The 27418-nt window shown below is 36.4% G+C and overlaps 3 protein-coding genes across 3 annotated transcripts; 1 reads left to right on the top strand and 2 right to left on the bottom strand.

Annotated features, from left to right (window-relative positions):
• The first annotated feature begins 58 nt into the window (after positions 1–58).
• LOC137838138 (2-oxoglutarate-Fe(II) type oxidoreductase hxnY-like) lies at positions 59–4241 on the top strand. The gene is made up of 11 exons (XM_068647378.1): positions 59–265; positions 342–537; positions 1039–1137; positions 1268–1319; positions 1852–1973; positions 2085–2185; positions 2271–2329; positions 2448–2504; positions 2825–2870; positions 3369–3448; positions 3764–4241. The coding sequence occupies exons 1-11, from the start codon at positions 176–178 to the stop codon at positions 3852–3854; spliced, it is 993 nt and encodes a 330-aa protein (XP_068503479.1). The 5' UTR covers positions 59–175; the 3' UTR covers positions 3855–4241.
• A 670-nt stretch (positions 4242–4911) lies between these two features.
• LOC137838137 (NADP-dependent malic enzyme-like) lies at positions 4912–10547 on the bottom strand. Its single transcript, XM_068647377.1, has 19 exons — positions 9879–10547; positions 9113–9233; positions 8708–8782; positions 8316–8467; positions 8126–8231; positions 7931–7996; positions 7682–7777; positions 7512–7583; positions 7345–7428; positions 7169–7267; positions 6911–6958; positions 6762–6815; positions 6441–6539; positions 6271–6360; positions 6096–6173; positions 5893–5967; positions 5710–5800; positions 5294–5422; positions 4912–5194 (listed from the first exon to the last, which is right to left on the bottom strand). The coding sequence occupies exons 1-19, from the start codon at positions 10028–10030 to the stop codon at positions 5106–5108; spliced, it is 1776 nt and encodes a 591-aa protein (XP_068503478.1). The 5' UTR covers positions 10031–10547; the 3' UTR covers positions 4912–5105.
• A 15375-nt stretch (positions 10548–25922) lies between these two features.
• On the bottom strand, positions 25923–26967 carry LOC137838128 (cytidine deaminase 1-like). The gene has a single exon (XM_068647365.1). It carries the CDS (start codon positions 26925–26927, stop codon positions 26067–26069), a length of 861 nt encoding a protein of 286 aa, XP_068503466.1. The 5' UTR covers positions 26928–26967; the 3' UTR covers positions 25923–26066.
• Positions 26968–27418: the final 451 nt, after the last annotated feature.

The following is a 27418-nucleotide window of genomic DNA, read 5'->3' on the forward strand; positions in this document are numbered from 1 at the left end:
ATATAGCAGAAAATTTATTTATTTATATATATATATATATATATATTTTAAAAAAAGCATGGCTGCTACAATTTGCTTATATAAAGCAAAGGCAATGTTGAGTTTTGTTTGGTGGTCATTGGAAAGTGCAAGTGGTTTCATAGGAATTTGAGGTTGTCTTCTTTGCTCTTCAAACATGGGAAAACAGAGCACACAATTCTCTGCCCTCAACTGCATCGACCTATCCAACTCTGACATCAACCAATCCGTTCATTTACTCAAACAGGTTTGCTTTTTTTTTTCTTTCCTCTGTTTCATCTCTCTGTTTTCATCTCTTGTGATCTTATGATGTTTTGTTTCAGGCGTGTTTGGATTCGGGTTTTTTCTACGTTGTCAACCATGGAATAAGCCAGGAGTTCATGGACGAGGTTTTTGCACAGAGCAAGAAGTTTTTCTCTCTTCCTCACCAGGAAAAGATGAAGATTCTCAGGAATGAAAAGCACAGGGGATATACCCCTGTTCTTGATGAACTACTTGATCCTGAAAATCAAGTTCGTGGTATGTATGTATGCAGTACCCATTTCGTATTTTTCTGCATGTTTGCGTAGATTCCACTCTGTTTTCTTTTTGCTGATTCTGAACCGAATAAAACTTGGATGGTTGCTTTTGGATGTTACCATCTTGTCAGAATTGATGTTTTGCTTACCTAATCTATTTTGATATTGATGTTTGATACAAACTTCTGTTACGTCAATCACCCAAATAAAATCTCAATTCTAATTTAAAAACAAAACAAAAGAGTACAGAAACAACTATATCTTAGTTTTGATCACACCGAACACAAAACTTAAAGTCATTTTCTTACGTGCTACAGTGTTGATTTTCTACCAAAATTGAAGCTTTGCATGGAAGATCTATGTGTTGATATTTCATGCAACCCTTTACTTTGTTGATTATTACAATAAATTATAATTCTAAAGCGCTAGAAGTTTTGAAATAACTGTGTCTAAGTTTTGTCTTTCAAAACCTTAATAACCTTTTCTCTGCTTGGTTAAATAGGGGACTATAAAGAGGGGTACTATATTGGAGTTGAAAAAGCTGAAGATGACCCAGAATCGAAGAAGCCTTTCTATGGTCAGAATAAATGGCCCGCACCAGGTAAACGAGTCAACTTTTTGGTCTTCGGGACTTTTGGAGACGAAAACTCTGTTTTCTACCAATCGAGTCTTCCAACTTTTTAGATTTTTTTTCTTCTTTTAAATTTTTCTCGAACCCTTTTACCATGTAGATGTTTTGCCGGGGTGGAGGGAGACCATGGAAAAGTTCCATCGAGATACACTGTACGTTTTGCTGATGTTTTTATTATGTTTTTTGACATTTGTGTTGCATGTGAAACTAGCTAACTGTTAGTTTGTTTATGTCTCACCTTACTTTATGAAAACCTTGGTTTTTAATAGATGAAGCAAGACTTTCAATTACAGTTATGATTTTGTCACTTTTTTTGTTTATAATTCAGACATGTGATGCCTGTGCAGTCACTCTGCTGTCTAGGACATTGATGTTTTGCTCAAAATCATGATCATAGACTGTTTTTTAAAAGCTTGATATGGAAGCAATGTTTGGTTTTCATCACAACAAAAAAATTTCCATTGTGTTTCTTGTTGTCTATTTGTTCCTCTCCCTAGGGGATCAAGGTCTTATTTTGTTTATTTTCTTGTCAATGTTATTACTCCCTTCCCTTGAAGAAAAGAAATAGACCATGTTTAACTGTGTTGGTTGTTCATATGTACTCAAATTCTGCATTGGCGGAAAAGGGCTTAACACTTTTTTTCTTTAGTAATTTGTTTCTGCCTGTTTTGTTTGGTAATCCAGAGAAGTGGGGAAAAGTGTTGCAAAGATAATAGCCCTTGCACTTGATTTGGATGAAAAGTTTTTTGACCAGCCAAAAATGTTCGGAGAGCCAATTGCAACTCTGCGTTTGCTTCACTATGGAGGTATTGTAATGGATCTTGTTTAAAAGAAGTCTTGTAACACTGATGTAGAAAGTGACAAATTGCAAACCAGCAAAAAACTTATACTATTATATTCATCTTTGTTCAATGAAGGTCAAATCTCTGAACCCTCAAAAGGATTATATGGAGCTGGAGCTCACACTGACTATGGTTTAATTACACTGTTGGCAACAGATGATGTTGCAGGCCTTCAAGTAAGAAAGCAAATGATTTTTTTTTCTTCAATATTACAAACATTTGTGTGTAATTAATTTAGAGCAATAATGTCTTCCATTGTAGATATGCAAGAATAGGGATGCTAAACCTCAGATATGGGAGGATGTGGCACCATTGAAGGGGTTAGTTCATATGTCATTGTAGCTTTTATTTCTATTTGCATGCAACGCAGTATTGAGAATCCTTTGCCATGCCCTTCTGAATAATATTGCATTATCTGATAGACTGTTTATATTGCAGAGCCTTCATTGTGAATCTTGGTGACATGCTGGAGCGCTGGAGCAACTGTATTTTTAAGTAAGAAATCTTTCCCACTTTTGAATATTTCTAATTTTGAATGAAGGCAGGCATAATTCTGAGGACATTGATTCGTGTGATTAGCTACTACTACTACTGCTACTACTACTGTTCTCTAAGGAAATACGAAAAAAAGTACTAAATTGGTATCCTATGTTTCTTTAGGCTGCTAGAATGAAAATTGTAAGCTTCAGTAGAAGCATAGACTGTATATGTACATATGTGATTTGTGATTAGTATTTTTTTGAATATGTGATTGGAACTTTCATCTTTTTCATTTAAATTTTGTAATCAAGAAATTACATTGTATTTATGCTCAGGTCCACACTGCACAGAGTTCTAGGAAATGGTCAAGAAAGATATTCTGTAAGCCCCAGCTTTTTTTACTTTTACCTTCTGTCATTTAAATTCATAGCAAAATCGGTATTAAATTGTTAAATACATAACATAATATATTTGACCTCCCTAAAGACCGACCTCATTATTTATTCATATATAACTTTGAATTTTTAAATTGAAGATGTTTGTACTCAATACTTATCTGGTCAAATATAAATAGTATTTTCAATATTTATCTTGTGGTGTTGTGGTTCTCTATTATCTTCTATCAGCATTGGAATTCATAATGCTGAGGACAATTATTGGTTACTGGTTACAGCCACCAGGATTGACTTCAGTCACTGTCGTTGATCTTTCCTTTTTTTTATTCATTGATAGCGATACCATGAGACATCACTATGTTATTATATTCCAAAATTTGGTCTCTTTCTTGATTATGCATTTCTGTATATCATATCAGTTTTAACTTGCAAAGCTTGGCAAAATCATGCAACATGCTCATCCCTGTGCTGTTTCCTTTTACAGATTGCATACTTCTTGGAGCCTAGTCATGATTGTCTAGTAGAGTGCTTGCCTACCTGCAAATCAGATAGTAATCCCCCCAAGTGAGTTAAACATGTCATCTAAATATTAGCAGCATAGTGTTTATGTTAGAAAGTTAATATCACATTCAGATTCCATTCTGAGGCTTGTTTGTTTAGTCATATGAATATTTATTTATAGATGAAAATAATAACAAAATATGGGCCAAGTAGAGTAAGTACTAAAACAGGCCATTTATAATATAAAGCAATGTGAATGAAATTGCCTAGTTGTTCACCCAAATTTTATGTAGACAACTCAATCAGAAGCAACCATAGTATTAAAATATGTGCTGTTTGTAGTGGCTCTTAACATCTTTGCATTTTCTCTTTTACCAGATTTCCTCCCATCTTATGTCAGGACTACCTGACTCAGCGGTACGAGGACACTCATGCTGATTTGAAAATTTACAAGAAACAGCAAGCTTGAGAGGTCAACCTTTGGAACTGAACAGTGTTTTTTCAGAAGAACACTCACTTATGCTGATTTGGATATTTACCATAAAAGATAACGTTAAGGATTTGGTCTTTTGGAGCTGAGTAGCCTGGAAATTTTGTACTGCATGTTGTTTTAGAGACAACAGCATCATATGTTAGACATGTTATTTAGATTTTGTTGGAATCACAAATTAGATTGTCCTGGGGAAAGGGGTGGGGAGTTAGCTATATATGGTTTGGTACTTATTGTTACACCTAAAACAAAAACATGAATGAAATCAACCGATGTATTTTATTTATTCAGCCCAATGCTGGGAATATGATATGAAGATGAAAATTAGCATCGCTTCTAGTCAATAAATATACTTTGCAACCAAAAGTTTATGTTTTAACTACCTTTATTAGTGTTTGTATTTCTCCAAATGTTTCACACAATGACATTCTTTTTATGCATCAATATCTTATGTGGTAGTGGTAGTACGAAAGTTTGATGTGTGGTGGTGATAAAATTGGAAATGATGTAGAAATTGTGTGGGGTTCCATTGAAAAAGGGGAAGAAAGTGTTTTTTTTTGTGTGGATGGAGTGATGAGGGGTGGTCCAGAAGCCAATTTGGTTTCTGTCAGACACATGCAGAAACATCCAGATCTTATGTGATTGTCCTCAGTTTCTTATCCTATTTGAATTTATTCATGGTCAGATACCTATTAATGAAGTATGCAAAGTTGTGGATAGAGAGAGAAAGAAATAGAATGGCCCTGTCAAGAGATTATGGAAAAGTTGGTGTCCAAAAATTGAGTCTTTTGCTTTAAAGAAAGCATTCTAATCCCAAAACAATGGGCCAAGCCATTAGATTAAATATTTAATACATAAAGCTAAAAATTAGTAGTAATTATATATTTTAATTATGACTTGGGTTGGATTTATACATGTAAATTATTAAAATTAAATAGAAAAGGGTTCTTGTGCATGTGAATATTGGTCACTGATAGAAATAGAATGTGGTGCCATTCTAATAGTAAGGTTTATTGAGCTAGCCATCAGCATGATATGAGAAGAAATTAAGATTCCATAATACAAAGCATTGTGTTTATTACAGCCAAAGCCAACAGTGATTAGCCCCATAATAAAAGCATAATTCACCAGTAGTTTTGGTGATTACATGATAAAAAGCATAAAACCACTCACATATGCCACCTACACATGTTTATTACAGCCAAATTTAACAATGATTCGCACCATAATTCACCTATAGTTTCGGTACACAGGGGTATACATGCAACTCTCAGCATACTTCACAAGATTCTGAGGACGAGGAAGACGTGTAGCCAAGCCTAAAAAAAAGTTGAACACAATTGTTAGTTTCAAAAGAATATCAAATGAGACAAATGGGTAATCTATAATGAATGAGAGTTGTGATAATGAGCACAAACCTAGCTCATATGCCTTGGCAGCAACATCTGCAGCTATGTTAGCTGAAATTGTTCTGATGTCAGAGAATGGTGGATAAATCAACCCCTTTTTGTAGTTCTCCTCAGTCACTAGTTTAGCCAAGGCTTCCGCTGTATATATAAAAATAATGTTGAGTGAGATGTTAAGTTGCATAGTGATGTCTAACATGAAAACTTTTATGAAAAAAATATATATGAATAATGTTGAGAATTAATTTGTGAATTTTACAAGATCCAAAAAGCATTATTAAGATCTTAGCATTGCTAATCATGAGTTCATTCTTGTAAAACTAAATAAAAGAAAATGTGCAGTGGGAAGAAGCTTGAAAGTGACACAAAGAGGACAGAAAGAACAAAACATCATGTCTGTTGAAAGTATAAGTTTGTTGTGCACTTACATGCTGCCAGAAGCATATCATCATGTACTCGGATTGCTCCAGAGATTACCAACCCCAAACCAAAGCCAGGAAAAATGTAAGCATTGTTGGCCTGAATGGACAAGACAAGACTTAGCCATGATTCTGTGTTGTATAACCAAATAGAAGAATAACCGGTCATTAATATGAAGAGGATTGCAAAACCTGGCCTGAATAGTACACTTTGCCCTTGTATTCTATAGGATCAAATGGACTTCCACTAGCAAAGATTGCACGACCCTGTGTTTTGAAGACAAGCAAAGATAAGTTGTGGAAGTTACTATTGCAAATAAGGCATCATTTATTTGCATCAAATCAAAGAACTCTTTCAACCAGTTCAAGAAACAAATGTGATTCTCTTATTTTACCTCACTCCATTGGTAAGCTTCTTCGGCTGTACACTCAGCTTGTGATGTTGGATTGGAGAGAGCCATAACAAGAGGTTTCTGCAGAGAAGGCATGATAGAGATACAGTTTGTATCAAAGATTGTCTATCTAAAGAATCACACAAATTATCACATGCAAGAAAGGATTAGAGTTTACTTCATTGATAGAAGCCAAAGCCTCAATTACTTCCTTTGTAAATGTTTTTCCCACTCCTGATGATCCAACCAAAACTGTAGGCTTGATTACCTGAAGATGTAGACTGATTAAGGACAGATACACATCAAGAGATAACCTACTGCAAGTAATCAACAGACATATTTTGACACCTTAACAGCTTCTAAGAGACTGTCAACAGGCTCATGTTCATGAGCCCAAGGCTTCTTGAAATGTTGAAGTGAATCCTTTCTTGAACTAACAATCAAACCCTGAAAGAGAAAAAGGAAATGTATTGGAGAAACTTAAACTATTAAGACAAAAAGATAACATAAATTGAAATAAAACGTATGTTTTTTTTATAAAGCTTTCATGTTCAGCATCACTATGTAACTTGACATCTCAGTTATGTTGACACCTCGAGTAACAACAATCATCTGCCATCATAATAATAAAACATAATTTCATGGAAGCCTGAAATGTTTTTTTACTACCTTTGAGTCTACAAGCCATATCTTCTTGCGAGTCTCCTCTATAGGTATCTTTGTCTGCTCAAGAAATATATAGAAGAAAATCAGCAATTTGGATTGTGAAACCAAACAAACCAACTTGACCACTGCATAAACAATAAATAGCTATTCACCCGCTTTGACATCTCAAGAGCTATAAGTTCTGCAATTCCTGTTCCTGCCTGAAAACATTACAGAAGATAAATTGGACAGAATAACTTGCCAATTACAGACAACAGGTGATGGGAGAGACTGTGCATACATATGCCTCAAAACAAAACAAAAAAATGAAATAAAGGGGTATTTAAAAGTTTTCATAACTAAATACTATTTATTCTATTCAGCATCAGGGAAAGATGTATAAATATTATGTTAGAAATGGGTAAAAATACCTCTCCAGCACCAAGGAACAAGAATGTGTGGTCAGCCAAAGAGCCACCAATGAGCTTCAAGGCTGCCACAACCCCAGCAAGAACAACAGATGCAGTCCCCTGACACAACAATGCATTAATAATTAGAACATAAAAATCTTCAAGATGTAGATGTCATCCTTTATGTGACTTAGTACCTGAATATCATCATTGAAAACAAGATGAGTTGTACCATATTTTGCAAGCAACTCAAAAGCGTTGTGGTTTGCAAAATCTTCAAACTGCAGAACAACAATTTTAAATAGTCTGATAGTAAAATTGAATGAATTCAGAAATGTTAAGAATCATGCACAAAAATAGAAACCTGTATAAGAACTTTTTCTCCGTAGTTTTGCTTGACAGCAGTCATGAACTCATGCAGAAGTTCGGAATATTCCTAAGGAGAAAGCAGAAACCAAATCTATCAAGATTGATGCAAGTTAAGAAAATGATGCTCATAAAAGCCACATGCATCATTAAGTTAGTTATACAAACCTTCCCAGTGGCCCTCTTTTGTCTAAGCCCAATGTAGAACTCATCATTCAGTAGTTTCTCATTGTTTGTTCCCACATCAATGGTAATAGGCAAACACTAGCCACAAAACAAGAAAACATCACAATAGAACTCACGAGAGTGTTACTTTATTACTCACTTAATGAAGTTCTTAATGTTAAATGTTCAAAAAAGACATATGATGATATAAATCATATAATGAGAATGAAAGAAAATATGTAGAGTTCTTACTGCTGATGGACGAACTCCTCCTAATGCTGTGTACAAGGCCAATTTACCAACAGGAATTCCCATCCCCTAAACCACATTCAACATGATTATGTAAAGAGTAAATCATCTTCTGTCATAATATATCTATATATTTCTTCATAACTTGAGTGACAGTTTTTCATTGATTCCCTTGGGGAAATATTCAAAGTCAAATACCTGACATCCAAGATCCCCAAGTCCCAAAATTCGTTCACCATCAGTTACAACAATAACTTGAATACTCTTCTCAGGCCAGTTTTTCAAGACCTCAAGGATCTTCCCCCTGAAAAAGTTCAACAGCTCAATGACCCTGCATTAAAATGTAGCCCAAAATTTCATACAAGTACATGAATAAAGAAATGTGTACTTCTCTTTCAAACTTATGAAAAGACCCTGAGGACGCTTGAAGATGCTCCCATATTTCTGGCAAGCCTCACCAACAACAGGGGTATACACAATTGGGAGCAGTTCCTCAACATTGTCTACTAGAAGTTTGTAAAACAGCCTTTCATTCATCTCCTGTGTAACAGCAAAAACATGTTTCACCTTTCAATTTTCAGAACTAGAGAAATACTTTATTTTCATTTTCACTTTTCATGGATGAAAGAAAGAGCATTGGTATAAAATATTTGCAATAATGTGCCACTTCATGAACCAAATATTAAAGGGGACCTTAGTTAACATCATGAACAAGACAAAACTTAACCACAAACATGCTGCGTTGTGTTAACAGAAGATACGATGAGTAGAGAAACCTGCCTGAAGTTCCATCATAGCTATGTACTTTTGCAATGGCACCTGATACTGTCGAATATTGTTTATCAACTGTTTCTCCTGTAAACAGTAGTAGAGAGAAGTGAACATGTTAAGAAGTGGACTTTAAGCCTAACTCAACTTCATAAAACCGGTTTACTGGGACAAATATTATGGGTAGTCCGATAACAGGTGACACGAAAATGGTTATGATATCATATTAAGAAGTGGACTTTAAGCCTAACTCAACCTCATAAATCCGGCTTATAAGGTGAGGTTTGCATCCACTTATATACAATGAAATGTCCTCGTCTCTAGTCGATGGATCTCCAACAGAATACGAGAGAAGGGCCAAAAGGGAAACAAGTATAACAGAAAAAAATCATAGTTCATCCATTAATCAATGCAAACCTGAAGTTGCTGGGAGGTAATTGTAGGAGGTAATAGTCCACGCAAATAGTGTGCATCTCTCTCTTTCTCAGTGAAAGCAAGCCCCTTGTTATACTGTGGATCTCTAAGCAAAGAGTACCCACTGCAGCACAAAAACATATAGAAACTCAGACCACAATTTCAGCTAAAACAAAAATATCAAATATAATAATCACTACCATTCCTATCTTATATATGTTATATATACTGTCTGAATAATATTTTCATAGACACTTATAAAAGAAGAAAATAAGAACACAACATGAACTAAGTTTCTTTCACTAGCTAGAATCAACTTATGTACTTAACTTCTACACAAACTCACTCATCCAAATTCCTATATGTTATGTATGGAAGTTGTAAGTCTGGGTCAGAGCTTTGTTAAAGTCAGCAACTTCAATTTCTGCTAAAAGAGTTAAGTTTCTTTCACAAGCCAGAATCAACTTATGTAGCTAACTTCTACACAAGCTCAATCATCTAACTTGCTATATGTTATGTATGGAAGTTGAGTGGGAGGTATTTTTTATGAAAAACTTTCATGTATCTCATGCAACTTCACTCAGCTGACACCTCAAGTAATAATAATCATCTGTCATTAGTATCATCATGTTAGGTATCACAGACAATCTTACAGACAATCTCACAGTCTAGTAAAGTGCATACAATTATTTGAAGCCATGAAGCTAAAAACACTGAAAGTGTGCAAACTAAGAAACATAGATTGAACAAGGTAGAGAGAGAGATTGACCTGGCAACTGAGAAATTCCATGGGGTGATAAGTTGGTCCTCAGTGGCATGATCCTCACCGTAGACATCTTCAACACCACCACTCACGGTTGATCTTGGACTCAGATCAAGCACTGACTCACCATCTCTCAGGGGCTTTAAAATGCTCTCCATTCAAACCACTGTGTCTCTGATATGATTGTGAACTGTGAAGTGCCAAAAACAATGTCAATGATCCACAACACCACAAACACTGCTTTTATGTATTGACATGATGACTTGCAATAGATTAAATAAAGGGAGTCAAGGAAGAAAAGTAAACAAGTGTGTGTGTCGTTTTCTATTCAGAAAGTGAACCATGTGAATGAATACACCACTTCTTCTTCATTGCATTAATAAAATAATAATTTTCACAGTGCTTTGAGTTGTTAGATTCAAGTGGAGCTATTTAAAATTAAAGGGGTTGTTATAGCAGAAGAAAAAGAAAATTCGAAAACATGCACTGTACTTTTGAATAGTACATGCTCCTGACTTATACAATACATGAAAAACATGAACTGATTATATGAAAAACATGTTTTATGAAAACATAACAATGGTGAAACAAACCACACACAACACAATACAATACAGATTCTGATGAATTCAAGGAGCAAATATATATTTCTCTGATTTTCTTTTCTGCTTCTTTAATCTTGCTTTTTTTGTTAATTTATTTTAATTGGTATAATAAAATTTTAATTTTAATTATTAATATATTTAAGATACCGACACAATAATTTTATTTAAGGTAGGGTGATGTCTGGTGAAGGGGAAAAAGATGAAAATATCTGTCAAAAAAACAAAAGAGAGAAAGAAGACAAAACAGAAGGGGTTGCACTCATGTCTGCTCACAATAATCAGAATATCTTTCAAGAACTATGAAGCAATTTGATGGAAAAAATGAATTAGAAATAGAATAATGATGTGGAATATACTGTTATTTGAATATTTTATAAAGAAAAGAAAGCTTCAAAGTATCATTTTTCTTATTTTTATTTTATCCTACATATTCAATCGAAAATAAAAAGACTTGGACTTTTGGTACAACTGATATAACTTATATTAATCCAAATATAATTAGAAGAAAAAGTACATGAAGCACAGGACTTGATTATTATTTTAAATAAACCATTAGAAATTAATTAATCTTCCAATAAAAAAAATATTTATAGAATTCACATTGAATAAATATTTTTATACCAACAAATACAAGAATGAAAAAAAGAACTTATTCACTAGTTATACTAAAATAAGATGCTTTTTTAATATTATCTCCTAAGTTTATCCGTCCAAATGAGTTTTATTTTGTATTAAATTGTTATAATTTACACTTTTTTTTTAGAAACAAAAGAATTATTTTATTAAATGAATTATGACTTATTGTAGATCTGAGTCATGAGTGAGTGACCTTATCTTAACGGGTAAAAAGACAAACAATAATGATGGAGGTTGTCCCACCATTGCATTCACTATAAATTTTTCTTTCTTCTTTTTTCATTCTCTTAAGAAAATACCAATAACTCCATAAAAATTTAACTATTACAGAAAATTAATAAATATAATTTAGTTGAAGAAGATTTTAGAAAATAGTCGAACTTTGCGAGAAAAAAAAAACATTTATATGGTATTTTTTTAATTGTTGAAAATATTCATAAAATGTTATATAAAAGTAAGACCAAAATTGTCTTGTCAATAAATAATTAATTTTTTTTCTAATAAAAAAACTTTTATGGACCAAAGTAAAGTACTTTTGAAAAGTAATTACAAAATATAAAATATATATATAATGTATGAATACTAAAAAGTTAATGGATTTGTGGAAATGAATTGTGTTTGGATCAGGACACATGAAATTTATAATTATAGACTTCTTGATGTTACGGCAGTGATGGTTATATATTTTAAATTTAGATATTTGGAAAGTTACTTTTGTGTTTTATTTAAATTTTTGGATCGTTATATTTAGAAGTGAATTATGAGTTCAAAAGTGAGAATTGAAATCCAAAACTCATTTATCTATGTTTGTTTACAGAACCTGATATCCGAAAAGTCATTTATATTGTTTATGTAAATTTCTGGATGCCAAATCCATAAATAACATATTAATTCTGAATTTACATATTTAAAATTTTATGACTTGAAATATGAATATTTAAAAGACAAAATATTTTAAATTATTAAAGGAAAAAAAAACCTTTCACGTACCCTATAACCAAAAAAAGTAGGTGTAGTAAGTTCAAGATCGAATGTGAACAAAAAATCAATTTTTCGAAAATGAAACGTCATGGCTTTTCTTCTTATATCTCCTTTTTGTGATTTGTTTATAGACGTGTCTCCTTACCTGGGTGCACACAATATATGAAAGTACTTGTGTGAATTTTTTTGGAATTTTTCAACGCAACACGGACTCAGAATAAAATTGCAGAAAATAGGGTGATATTTCACAAGTCTTGGAAGAGGAGCCTTACAAAATTTCTGAAAAATTCTCCAGAAATAGTTTTTTGTTGAAATTCCACGTAAGAATCTCGAATGAATTTGGGAAAAAAGCGACCAATTTCAAGTCAAATGGATGAGTATTCATCTAAAAAATCAAACAGTTTCACACACAAACAAACCTTCCTTTAAGCCCTGGCAATGATGAATAAAAAAATTATTGCAAATCTTGTGGGACGAATTTGAGGCTTAAATCTCATCCAAAACTCAATAAACACAATGACGAATATCTGGTAAAAATTTCAGACCAAAAGATCCAAGGAACAAGGCGAAGTAAGTCATAGATCGAAAGTTTATAAAATCGGTTTTCAGAACACGAACGTCCTTATTTTTCCTCCCCATATCTCCTATTTGTGAATTGTTTATGGACGTGCCTCCTTACCTGCTTGCAAAAAACAAATGAAAGTACTTGTGTGATTTTTTTCGGAATTTTTCAATGCAATACGGATCCAAAATAAATTTACAGAAAGTAGAGCGAAATTTCACAAGTTTTGGTAAAGGATAGCCTTGGTTTGGAGAAAATTTCTTAAAAAATATCCCGAAATAGTTTTTTCCTGAAATTTCAGGTAAGATTCTCAACTGAATTTGGGAAAAATGAGACAAGGTTCACGTCAAACGGATGAGTATTCACCCACGAAAAAAATCAAACAGTTTCGCACACAAACGAACATTCCTATCAGCCCTGGCAGTGATGAATAAAAAATTTATTGCCAATCTTGTGAGAAGAATCTGAGGATGAAATCTAAGCCAAAACGCAGTAGACACAGTGACGAACGTCTGGTAAAAATTTCAGATCAAAATACCCAAGGCGTAAGGCGTAGTAAGTCCCAGACCGAGAGTGAACAAAACTACTTTTCCGAAAACGAAACGTCCTGGCTTTCCTAACCCGTATCTTCCTTCTTTGATTTGTTTATGGACGTGCCTCCGTAACTGGGTGCAAACAACATATGAAGGTACTTGTGTGAATTTTTTCAGCGCAATACAGACCCAGAATAAAATTTCAGAAAGTAGAGCGAAAATTCGCAAGTTTTTGTAGAGGATAACCTTGGTTTGCACAAAATTTCTGAAAAATTCTCCCAAATATGTTTTTTTCCTGAAATTCCACGTAAGAATCTCCACTGAATTTGAGACAAAACGCGACAAATTTCACACCAAAATATCCAAGGAGTGAGGCGTAGTAATTCCCAGACCGAGAGTGAACAAAACTGGTTTTCCGAAAACGAAACGTCCTGGCTTTTCTAACCCGTATCTTCCTTTTGGTGCTTGTTTTATGGACGTGCCTCTTACCTGGGTGAAAACAACATATGAAGGTACTTGTGTAAACTTTTTCAGCGCAATACGGACCCAGAATAAAATTCGAGAAAGTAGGGCGAAATTTCACAAGTTTTGGTAGAGGATAGCCTTGGTTTGCATAAAATTTCTGAAAAATTCTACCGAAATAGTTTTTACCTGAAATTCCACGTAAGAATCTCCACTGAATTTGGGACAAAACGCGACAAATTTCTGGTGTAACGGATGAGTATTCACCCACAAAAATAATCAAACAGTTTCACACACAAACAAACTTCCTTTCAGCCCTGGCAGTAATGAATAAAAAATTTATTTCCAATCTTGTGGAACGAATCTGGGGCTCAAATCTCAGCCAAAACTCAGTAGACACAGTGAAGAACGTCTAGTAAAAAGTTCAGACCAAAATCCCAAGGACTAAGGGGCAGTAAGTCCCAGACCGAGAGTGAACAAATATTGTTTTCTGAAAACGAAACGTCCTGGCTTTTGTAACCCGTATCTTCCTTTTGTGATTTGTTTATGGACGTGCCTCCTTACTTGGGTTCAAACAACATATGAAGGTACTTGTGTGAATTTTATCAGTGCAATACAGACCCAGAATAAAATTTCAGAAAATAGGACGAAAATTCACAAGTTTTGGTAGAGGATAGCCTTGGTTTGCACAAAATTTCTGAAAAATTCCCCCGAAATAATTTTTTCTTGAAATTCCACGTAAGAATCTCCACTGAATATGGGACAAAACGCGACAAATTTCAGGTCAAACGGATAAGTATTCACGCACGAAACAAATCAAACAGTTTCACACACAAACGAACCTTCCTTTCATCCCTGGCAGTGATGAATACAAAATTTATTGACAATCTTGTGGGTCAAATCTGGGGCTCAAATCTCAGCCAAAATTCAGTAGACACAGTGAAGAACGTCTAGTAAAAAGTTCAGACCAAAATCCGAAGGATTAAGGCGCAGTAAGTCCCAGACCGAGAGTGAACAAAACTAGTTTTCCGAAAACGAAACGTCCTGGCTTTTCTAACCCGTTTCTTCCTTTTGTGCTTGTTTTATGGACATGCCTCCTTACCTGGGTGCAAACAACATATGAAGGTAGTTGTGTGAATTTTTTCAGCGCAATGCGGACCTATAATAAAATTTGAGAAAGTAGAGCGAAAATTCACAAGTTTTGGTAGAGGATAGCCTTGGTTTGCACAAAATTTCTGAAAAATTCTCCCGAAATAGTTTTTTCCTGAAATTCCACGTAAGAATCTCCACTGAATTTGGGACAAAACGCGACAAATTTCAGGTCAAACGGATAAGTATTCACGCACGAAACAAATCAAACAGTTTCACACAGAAACGAACCTTCCTTTCAGCCCTGGCAGTGATGAATAAAAAATTTATTGATAATCTTGTGGGACGAATGTGGGGCTCAAATCTTAGCCAAAACTTAGTAGACACAGTGACGAACGTTTGCTAAAATTATCAGACCAGAATATCCAAGGAGTGAGGCGTAGTAATTCCCAGATCGAGAGTGAACAAAACTTGTTTTCCGAAAAAGAAATGTCCTGGCTTTCCAAACCCGTATCTTCTTTATTGATTTGTTTATGGACGTGCCTCCTTACCTGGGAGAAAACAACCTATGAAGGTACTTGTGTGAATTTTTTCAGCGCAATACGGACCCAGAATAAAATTTGAGAAAGTATGGCGAAATTTCACAAGTTTTGGTAAAGGATAGCCTTGGTTTGCATAAAATTTCTGAAAAATCCTCCCGAAGTAGTTTTTTCCTGAAATTCCACGTAAGTATCTCCACAGAATTTGGGACAAAACCCGACAAATTTCAGGTCAAACGGATGAGTATTCACCCACGAAAAAAACAAACAGTTCCACACACAAACGAACCTTCCTTTCATCCCTGGCAGTGATGAATAAAAAATTTATTGCCATTCTTGTGGGACGAATCTGAGGCTCAAATCTCAGCCAAAACTCAGTAGACACAGTGACGAACGTATGGTAAAAATTTCAGACCAAAATAACCAAGGAGTAAGATGTAGTAAGTCCCAGACCGAGAGTGAACAAAACTGGTTTTTCGTAAACGAAACGTCCTGGCTTTTCTAACCCGTATCTTCCTTCTGTGATTTGTTTATGGACGTGCCTCCTTACCTGGTTCAAGCAACATATGAAGGTACTTGTGTGAATTATTTCAGCGCAATACGGACTCAGAATAAAATTTCAGAAAGTAGTGCGAAATTTCACAAGTTTTGGTAGAGGATAGCCTTGGTTTGCACAAAATTTCTGAAAAATTCTCCCAATATAGTTTTTTTTTTCCTGAAATTCCACGTAAGAATCTCCACTGAATTTGGCAGAAAACGCGACAAATTTCAGGTGTAACGGATGAGTAAAGTAAAGTACTTTTGAAATTTCTGGATGCCAAATTCATAAATAACATATTAATTCTGAATATACATATTCAAAATTTTATGACTTAGAAATATGAATATTTAAAAGATAAAATATTTTAAATTATTAAAGGAAAAAAAAACCTTTCACGTATCCTATAATAAAAAAAAGTAGGCGTAGTAAGTCCAAGATAGAATGTGAACAAAATCAATTTTTCGAAAATGAAACGTCATGGTTTTTCTTCTTATATCTCCTTTTTGTGATTTGTTTATAGACGTGCCTCCTTACCTGGGTGCAAACAATATATGAAAGTACTTGTGTGAATTTTCTCGGAATTTTTCAATGCAATACGGATCCAAAATAAAATTACAGAAAGTAGAGCGAAATTTCACAAGTCTTGGAAGAGGAGCCTTACAAAATTTCTGAAAAATTCTCCAGAAATAGTTTTTTATTGAAATTCCACGTAAGAATCTCGAATGAATTTGGGAAAAAAGCGACCAATTTCAAGTCAAACGGATGAGTATTCATCTAAAAAAATCAAACAGTTTCACACACAAACAAACCTTCCTTTAAGCCCTGGCAATGATGAATAAAAAAATTATTGCAAATCTTGTGGGACGAATTTGAGGCTTAAATCTCATCCAAAACTCAATAAACACAATGACGAATATCTGGTAAAAATTTCAGACCAAAAGATCCAAGGAACAAGGCGAAGTAAGTCACAGATCGAAAGTTTATAAAATCGGTTTTCAGAACACAAACGTCCTTATTTTTCCTCCCCATATCTCCTATTTGTCAATTGTTTATGGACGTGCCTCCTTACCTGCTTGCAAAAAACAAATGAAAGTACTTGTGTTATTTTTTTCGGAATTTTTCAATGCAATACGGATCCAAAATAAAATTACAGAAAGTAGAGCGAAATTTCACAAGTTTTGGTAAAGGATAGTCTTGGTTTGGACAAAAATTCTTCAAAAATCTCCAGAAATATTTTTTTCCTGAAATTCCAGGTAAGATTCTCAACTGAATTTGGGAAAAATGAGACAAGGTTCACGTCAAACGGATGAGTATTCACCCACGAAAAAAATTAAACAGTTTCACACACAAACGAACCTTCCTTTCAGCCCTGGCAGTGATGAATAAAAAATTTATTGCCAATCTTGTGGGACGAATCTGGGGCTGAAATCTAAGCCAAAACTCAGTAGATATAATGACGAACGTCTGATAAAAATTTCAGACCAAAATACCCAAGGAGTAAGGCGTAGTAAGTCCTAGACCGAGAGTGAACAAAACTGGTTTTCCGAAAACGAAACGTCTTGGCTTTTCTAACCCGTATCTTCCTTCTGTGATTTGTTTATGGACGTGCCTCCTTACCTGGTTGCAAGCAACATATGAAGGTACTTGTGTGAATTTTTGCAGCGCAATACGGACCCAGAATAAAATTTCAGAAAGTAGTGCAAAATTTCACAAGGTTTGGTAGAGGATAGCCTTGGTTTGCACAAAATTTTTGAAAAATTCTCCCGAAATAGTTTTTTTTCCTGAAATTCCACGTAAGAATCTCCACTGAATTGGGCAAAAAACGCGAAAAATTTCAGGTGAAACGGATAAGTATTCACCCACGAAAATAATCAAACAGTTTCACACACAAACAAACTTCCTTTCAGCCCTGGCAGTAATGAATAAAAAATTTATTTCCAATCTTGTGGAACGAATCTGGGGCTCAAATCTCAGTCAAAACTCAATAGACACAGTAACGAACGTCTAGTAAAAAGTTCAGATCAAAATACCCAAGGACTAAGTCCCAGTAAGTCCCAGACCGAGAGTGAACAAAACTGGTTTTCCGAAAACGAAACGTCCTGGCTTTTCTACCCCGTATCTTCTTTCTGTGATCTGTTTATGGACGTGCCTCCTTACCTGGGTGCAAACAACATATGAAGGTACTTGTGTGAATTTTTTCGGCGCAATACGGACCCGGAATAAAATTTCAGAAAGTAGGGCGAAATTTCACAAGTTTTGGTAGATGATAGCATTGGTTTGCACAAAATTTCTAAAAATTCCCCCGAAATGGTTTTTTCCTGAAATTCCACGTAAGAATCTCCACTGAATTTGGGACAAAACGCGACAAATTTCAGGTCAAATGGATGAGTATTCACCCACGAAAAAAAACAAACAGTTTCACACACAAACGAACCTTCCTTTCGGCCCTGGCAGTGATGAATAAAAAATTTATTGCCAATCTTGTGGGACGAATCTTGGGCTCAAATCTCAGCCATAACTCGGTTGACACAGTGACGAACGTCTGGTAAAAATTTCAGACCAAAATACCCGAAGGAGTAAGGCGTAGTAAGTCGCAGACCGAGAGTGAACAAAACTGGTTTTCCGAGAACGAAACGCCCTGGCTTTTCTACCCCGTATCTTCTCTCTGTGATTTCTTTATAGACGTGCCTCCTCACCTGGGTGCAAACAACATATGAAGGTACTTGTGTGAATTTTTTCGGCGCAATACGGACCCAGAATAAAATTTCAGAAAGTAGGGCGAAATTTCACAAGTTTTGGTAGAGGATAGCCTTGGTTTGCACAAAAATTCTAAAAATCCTCCCGAAATAGTTTTTTCCTGAAATTCCACTTCAGAATCTCCACTGAATTTGGGACAAAACGCGACAAATTTCAGGTCAAACGGATGAGTATTCACCCACGAAAAAAATCAAACAGTTTCACACACAAATGAACCTTCCTTTCGGCCCTGGCAGTGATGAATAAAAATTTTATTGTCAATCTTGTGGGACGAATCTGGAGCTCAAATCTCAGCCAAAACTCGGCTGACAAAGTGACGAACGTCTGCTAAAAATTTCAGACCAAAATACCCGAAGGAGTAAGGCGTAGTAAGTCTCAGACCGAGAGTGAACAAAACTGGTTTTTCGAGAACGAAACGTCCTGGCTTTTCTACCCCGTATCTTCTTTCTGTGATTTGTTCATGGACGTGCCTCTTCACCTTGGTGGAAACAACATATGAAGGTACTTGTGTGAATTTTTTCGGCGCAATACGAATCCGGAATAAAATTTGAGAAAGTAGGGCAAATTTCACAAGTTTTGGTAGAGGATAGCTTGGTTTGAACAAAATTTCTGAAAAATCCTCCCGAAATAGTTTTTTCCTGAAATTCCACGTAGGAATCATCACTGAATTTGGGACAAAACGCAACAAATTTCAGGTCAAACGGATGAGTATACACCCACGAAAAAAATCAAACAGTTTCACACACAAACGAACCTTCCTTCTGGCCCTGGCAGTGATGAATAAAAATTTATTGCCAATCGTGTGGGAAGAATCTGGGCCTCAAATCTCAGCCAAAACTTGCTGACACAGTGACGAACGTTGGTAAAAATTTCAGACCAAAATACCCAAGGAGTAAGGCGTAGTAAGTCCCAGACCGAGAGTGAACAAAACTGGTTTTCCGAGAATGAAACGTCCTTGCTTTTCTACCCCGTATCTTTTTTTGTGATGTGTTTATGGACGTGCCTCCTTACCTGGGTGCAAACAACATATGAAGGTACTTGTGTGAATTTTTTCGGCGCAATACGGACCCGGAATAAAATTTCAGAAAGTAGGGCGAAATTTCACAAGTTTTGGTAGAGGATAGCCTTGGTTTGGACAAAATTTCTGAAAAATCTTCCCGAAATAGTTTTTTCCTGAAATTCCACGTAAGAATCTCCACTGAATTTGGGACAAAACGCGACAAATTTCAGGTCAAACGGATGAGTATTCACCCACGAAAAAAATCAAACAGTTTCACACACAAACGAACCTTCCTTTCGGCCCTGGCAGTGATGAATAAAAAATTTATTGCCAATCTTGTGGACGAATCTGGGGCTCAAATCTCAGCCAAAACTCGGCTGACACAGTGACGAACGTCTGGTAAAAATTTCAGACCAAAATACCCAAGGAGCAAGGCGTAATAAGTCCCAGACAAGAGTGAACAAAACTGGTTTTCCGAGAACGAAACGTCCTGGCTTTTCTACTCCGTATCTTCTTTCTGTGATTGTTTATGGACGTGCCTCCTTACCTGAGTGCAAACAACATATGAAGGTACTTGTGTGAATTTTTTCGGTGCAATACGGAACGGAGTAATATTTCAGAAAGTAGTGCGAAATTTCACAAGTTTTGGTAGTGGATAGCTTGGTTTGCACATAATTTCTGAAAAATCCTCCCGAAATAGTTTTTTCCTGAAATTCCACGTAAGAATCTCCACTGAATTTGGGACAAAACGCGACATATTTCAGGTCAAACAGATGAGTATTCACCCACGAAAAAAATCAAACAGTTTCACACACAAACGAACCTTCCTTTCGGCCCTGGCAGTTATGAATAAAAAATTTATTGCCAATCTTGTGGGACGAATCTGGGGCACAAATCTCAGCCAAAACATGATGACACAGTGACGAACGTCTGGTAAAAATTTCAGACCAAAATACCCGAAGGAGTAAGGCGTAGTAAGTCCCAGACCGAGAGTGAACAAAACTGGTTTTCCGAGAACGAAACGTCCTGGCTTTTCTACCCCGTATCTTCTTTCTGTGATTGTTTATGGACGTGCCTCCTTACCTGGGTGCAAAAACATATGAAGGTACTTGTGTGAATTTTTTCGGGCAATACGACCCGAATAAAATTTCAGAAAGTAGGGCGAAATTTCACAAGTTTTGGTAGGGATAGCCTTGGTTTGCACAAAATTTCTGAAAAATCCTTCCGAAATAGTTTTTTCCTGAAATTCCACGTAAGAATCTCCACTGAATTTAGGACAAAACGCGACATATTTCAGGTCAAACAGATGAGTATTCACGCACGAAAAAAATCAAACAGTTTCACACACAAACGAACCTTCCTTTCGGCCCTGGCAGTGATGAATAAAAAATTATTGCCAATCTTGTGGGACGAATCTGGGGCTCAAATCTCAGCCAAAACACGGCTGACACAGTGACGAACGTCTGGTAAAATTTCAGACCAAAATACCCGAAGGAGTAAGGGTAGTAAGTCCCAGACCGAGAGTGAACAAAACTGGTTTTCCGAGAACGAAACGTCCTGGTTTTCTACCCCGTATCTTCTTTCTGTGATCTGTTTATGGACGTGCCTCCTTACCTGGGTGCAAACAAATATGAAGGTACTTTGTGAATTTTTTCGGCGCAATACGGACACAGAATAAAATTTCAGAAAGTAGGGTGGAATTTCACAAGTTTTGGTAGAGGATAGTCTTGGTTTACACAAAATTTCTGAAAAATCCTCCCGAAATAGTTTTTTCCTGAAATTCCACGTAAGAATCTCCACTTAATTTGGGACAAAACGCGACAAATTTCAGGTCAAACGGATGAGTATTCACCCACGAAAAAATCAAACAGTTCACACACAAACGAACCTTCCTTTCGTCCTGCAGTGATGAATAAAAATTGATTTCCAATCTTGTGGGACGAATCTGGGGCTCAAATCTCAACCAAAACTCGTGACACAGTGACGAACGTCTGGTAAAAATTTCAGACCAAAATACCCAAGGAGTAAGGCGTAGTAAGTCCCAGACGAGAGTGAAAAAACTGGTTTTCCGAAAAGAAACGTCTTGCTTTTCTACCCGTATCTTTTTCTGTGATTTGTTTATGGACGTGCTCCTTACCTGGGTGCAAACAACATATGAAGGTACTTGTGTGAATTTTTTCGGCGCAATACGACCCGAATAAAATTTGACAGTAGGGCGAAATTTCACAAGTTTGGTAGAGGATAGCCTTGGTTTGCACAAATTTCTGAAAAATCTCCCGAAATTGTTTTTTCCTGAAATTTCACGTAAGAATCTCCACTGAATTTGGGACAAAACGCGACAAATTCAGGTCAAACGGATGAGTATTCACCCAGAAAAAAATCAAACAGTTTCACACACAAACGAACCTTCCTTTCGGCCTGGCAGTGATGAATAAAAAATTATTGCCAATCTTGTGGGACGAATCTGGGGCTCAAATCTCAGCCAAAACTCGTAGACACAGTGACGAACGTCTGGTAAAAATTTCAGACCAAAATACCCAAGGAGTAAGGCGTAGTAAGTCCCAGACCGAGAGTGAACAAAATTGTTTTCCGAAAACGAAACGTCTGGCTTTTCTACCCCGTATCTTCTTTCTGTGATTTGTTTACGGACGTGCCTCCTTACCTGGGTGCAAAGAACATATGAAGGTACTTGTATGAATTTTTTCGGCGCAATACGAACCCGAATAAAATTTCAGAAAGTAGGGCGAAATTTGACAAATTTTGGTAGACGATAGACTGGTTTGCACAAAATTTCTAAAAATTCTCCCGAAATATTTTTTCTTGAAATTCCACTAAGAATCTCCACTGAATTTGGGACTAAACTCGACAAATTTCAGGTCAAACGGATGAGTATTCACCCACGAAAAAAATCAAACCGTTTCACCACAAACGAACCTTCCTCTCGGCCCTGGCAGTGATGAATAAAAATTTATTGCTAATCTTGTGGACAATCTGGGGCTCAAATCTCTGCCAAAACTCACTAACACAGTGACGAACGTCTGGTAAAAATTTAGACCAAAATACCCAAGGAGTAAGGCGTAGTAAGTCCCAGACCGAGAGTGAACAAAACTGTTTTCCGACAACGAAACGTCCTGGTTTTCTATCCCGTATCTTCTTTCTGTGATTTGTTTACGGACGTGCCTCCTTACCTGGGTGCAAAAACATATGAAGGTACTTGTTGAATTTTTTCGGCGCAATACGAACCCGGAATAAAATTTCAGAAAGTAGGGCGAAATTTACAAATTTTGGTAGAGGATAGCCTTGGTTTGCACAAAATTTCTAAAAATCTCCCGAAATATTTTTTTCTTGAAATTCCACCTAAGAATCTCCACTGAATTTGGAACAAACTCGACAAATTTCAGGTAAACGGATGAGTATTCACCCACGAAAAAATCAAACGTTTCACGCACAAATGAACCTTCCTTCGGCCCTGGCAGTGATGAATAAAAATTTATTGCAATCTTGTGGACGAATCTGGGGCTCAAATCTCTGCCAAAACTCGATAACACAGTGACGAACGTCTAGTAAAAATTTCAACCAAAATACCCAAGGAGTAAGGCGTAGTAAGTCCCAGACCGAGAGTGAACAAAACTGTTTTCCGAAAATGAAACGTCCTGGTTTTCTACCCCGTATCTTCTTTCTGTGATTTGTTTATGGACGTGCCTCCTTACCTGGGTGCAACAACATATGAAGGTACTTGTGTGAATTTTTTCGGCGCAATACGGACCCGGAATAAAATTTCAGAAAGTAGGGCGAAATTTCACAAGTTTTGGTAGAGGATAGCCTTGGTTTGCACAAAATTTCTGAAAAATCTCCCGAAATAGTTTTTTCCTGAAATTCCACGTAAGAATCTCCACTGAATTTGGGACAAAACGCAACAAATTTCAGGTCAAACGGATGAGTAATCACCCACGAAAAAAATCAAACAGTTTCACACACAAACGAACCTTCCTCTCGACCCTCGTAGTGATGAATAAAAAATTGATTGCCAATCTTTTGGGACGAATCTGGGGCTCAAATCTCAGCCAAAACTCGGCTGACACAGTGACGAACGTTTGGTAAAAATTTCAGACCAAAATACCCGAAGGAGTAAGGCGTAGTAAGTCCCAGACCGAGAGTGAACAAAACTGGTTTTCCGAGAACGAAACGTCCTGGCTTTTCTACCCCGTATCTTCTTTCTGTGATCTGTTTATGGACGTGCCTCCTTACCTGGGTGCTAACAACATATGAAGGTACTTGTGTGAATTTTTTCGGCGCAATACGGACCCGGAATAAAATTTCAGAAAGTAGGGCGAAATTTCACAAGTTTTGGTAGAGGATAGCCTTGGTTTGCACAAAATTTCTGAAAAATCCTCCCGAAATAGTTTTTTCCTGAAATTCCACGTAAGAATCTCCACTGAATTTGGAACAAAATGCGGTAAGTTTCACATCAAATGGATGAGTATTCACCTAGGAAAAAATCCAAACAGTTTCAAACAAAAATGAATCTTCCTATAAACCTTGTCAATGATGAATAAAAAACTTATTTCAAATCTTGTGGGCTGAATGTTGGGCTCAAATCTCAGTCAAAACTTAACGCACACAATGATGAATGTCTAGTAAAAGTTTCAGACCAAAAGACTCAAGGAATAAAACGTAGTAAGTCCCAGATCGAGGGTGAACAAAACCGATTTTCTGAAATCAAAACACCCTGGATTTTATTCCCTATACCTCCTTTTTATGATTTTTTTATGGACGTGTCTGCTTAGTTAGGTGCAAACAACGTACGAAAGTACTTGTGTGATTTTTTTTTTAATTTTTTAACATAAGACGGAGCCAAAATAAAATTGCAGAAAGTATGGCGAAAAGTCACAAATTTTCGTAGAGGCATTGGTTTTGCACAAATTTTCTGAAAAATTCTCCTCAAATAATTTTTTGTCAAAATCCCACGTAAGAATCTCTACTTAATTTGGGACAAAACGCGACAGATTTCACGTTAAACGGATGAGTATTCACCTAGGAAATTAGCCAAACAATTTCACACACAAACGAACCTTCCTTTCAACTCTGGCAGTGATGAATAAGAATTTTATTTCAAATCTTGTGGGCTGAATTTGGGGCTCAACTCTGAGTCAAAACTCAACACACACAATGATGAATTTCCGGTGAAATTTCCAGATTAAAAGACCTAAGGAAAAAGGCGTAGTAAGTCCCAGACCGAGGGTGAACAAAATCAATTTTTTGAAATCAAAACGTCTTTGATATTCTTCCTTGTATGTGATTTGTTTATGTACGTGCCTCTTTAGCTTGTTGCAAACAACATATGAAATTACTGTGATTTTTTTCGAAATTTTTGAACGTAACACGAAACCAGAATAAAATTGCAGAAAGTAGGGCAAAATTTTATAAATTTTCGTAGAGGCCTTGGTTTTGCCCAAATTTTCTGAAAAATTCTCTTGAAATACTTTTTTGTCGAAATCCCACTTAAGAATCTCGAATGAATTTTGGACAAAACGCGACAGATTTCACATTAAAATGGATGAGTATTCATCTAGAAAAAAAAAACCAAACAGTTTCATACACACAAGAATCTTCCTTCCAACCCTGACAATGATAGAATAAAAAATTTATTACAAATCTTATTCGCTGAATTTGGGACTCAAATCTCAACCAAAACTCAACACACAGAATGACGAATGTCTATCTCTTTTGGGAAAGAGATATGTTTATGAACGTGTGTTATTAGCTGAATTAGCTGAATGCAAAGAACTTGTGTGAATTTTTTTCGTACTTTTTAATACAATTCGGACCGAATATAACAAAAAAGTATAATGAAATTTCACCCGTAGTTTGTGTAGAATTTCTGAACAAATTTCACCAGTTTATCCAAAAAACGTAACATCAAGCATAGGCTCAGAGTTGGAAACTGACACTTTGAATGGGTACTAAGAGAAAAGCAAGATTGATGTGAATGAAAGAAGAAAGTTGTCGGAAATTATTCCGATGGTGGTGGGTTCTGATAATGGTTGGAATAAACATGAGGAATGATTCCCTAAGAGAGAAATATATCTGTACATTTGATGAGGTGGCAAAACATATCTGAGCATAAGACTTCTACAATATCAGGAGCAAGGAACTGGATCAATGGAAAACAGAAGGTGGTCCAAAAAGAAAGGATGACACTGATTTCAACCATTTCCCTAAAGTTGCATTAAAAAGGCTTCCTTCAAAGAATGGCACCACCAACCAGAACCATGATGAGTTTAGGGTTCTTCCTGCTATTTCAATCATCAACATAAAGAAATCAATAAACAGGGGCAACAGAGATGAGTTAAATACAACAATAGTAACAATAGTAGGAATCACAGAGGCACAATAGTAATAATAGCATGGGAATTGTTATACACCATATTCATACTGTATTTTAATGCTTTATTTGAAATGAAAAAAAAATGTTGTTGATGGTGTTGTTCATGGTGAATGAGAAGAGGTTGCAAGAAAGGTCCTGAAATGGCAGTGAGGGGAAATGGAATGGAGCAGCAACCTCGCCGTGGGCTCCTGCTTGATGACGGCGCCCTCCTTCTCGACTAACACAGCGCCGACAATCTCATCATAGGCGCCGCCGCCGCCGACAATGAAGGCGACCAGGGCGGCCTGGAGCGGTCCCAAGCTGGGGTTATAAGCAGCGGACTCAATGTAAGAGCCTTTATAGACGGTGCCCTTGGAATCGAGAAGGGCGACGCCGGAGGGGGCGGCGCTGTAGGGCGCGTGGGAGCTATTGGCGGCCTCCAACGCGGAAAGCGTGAGATTAGGGTTGGTGTTGTGGGGAATGGGAGTGGGGAGAGAGAGGGCGTTGTGGCGAGGCTCCAAGAGGAGAGGAGCGGTTTTGGGGAGAAGATCGTGGGGGCCGAAGCGGTGGGAGAGGAAGTGGGAGAGAGGGGTGAAGTTAGGGTTCGCGTGGGAGGTGATCAGGATTTGGATGTCGGGGGCGTCGCGGAGTTCCTGGAGGAACTGGCGGCAGTGGCCGCAGGGGGCGGCGGAGACGGCGAAGGAGTCGAGGCGGGTCTCGCCGTGGAGTGAGAGGTTGGTGAGGAGGAACTGCTCGGCGTGGATGGTGTGGTGGAAGGGGAGGCCAGGGAACTCGACGTTGACGCCGACGAAGATGCGGCCAGAGGAACCGAGGCCGACGGCGGCGACGGGGAAGTTGGAGATGGGGGGGCGGGCGAGGGAGTGGGCGGAGGGGACGAGGGAGGGGAGGAGCTTGGCGATGGGCGAGGAATGGGATTGGGCCTCTGATGCCGATATTACGAATTTGGGCTTGGCCTGCTCCATCTCTTTCTTTTCACTCTTTCTTTCCAACTTCCCAACGATTCTTATATTAACAATATATTTATTTATTTTAATATCTTTTCTACAATTACTCATACCTACTTCTTTCTTCTTTCTTTCTCACACAAGACAAAAACATATGTGGACTCAACCCACAAATCAATAATTCAAAAATATCTTTAACATTTCTTTTCCATCTTCTTTTTTTTATCACACGGATATAGATAAAATATGTATAATATAGGAAGATACGAATTTATATATTATGTAATTATAAATTATATAAATTAATAATAAAAATTTATGTGTATAAATATGTTTTAGTATTTTTTTAATAGAAAAATGTTTTTTATTATTAATTTAAAATTTAAAAAAATTGTTCCTTTCTTTTATAATCATAGTAAAATTTTAGATAATAAATTTAAAGTTTTTTTTTAATTGTGTTAGAATTGTTAAAAATTTAATAAATATTTTTTAGATTTGACACTTAACTG

Source organism: Phaseolus vulgaris, chromosome 4 (assembly GCF_000499845.2).
Source record: "Phaseolus vulgaris cultivar G19833 chromosome 4, P. vulgaris v2.0, whole genome shotgun sequence".
NCBI classification, from domain to species: Eukaryota; Viridiplantae; Streptophyta; class Magnoliopsida; order Fabales; family Fabaceae; genus Phaseolus; species Phaseolus vulgaris.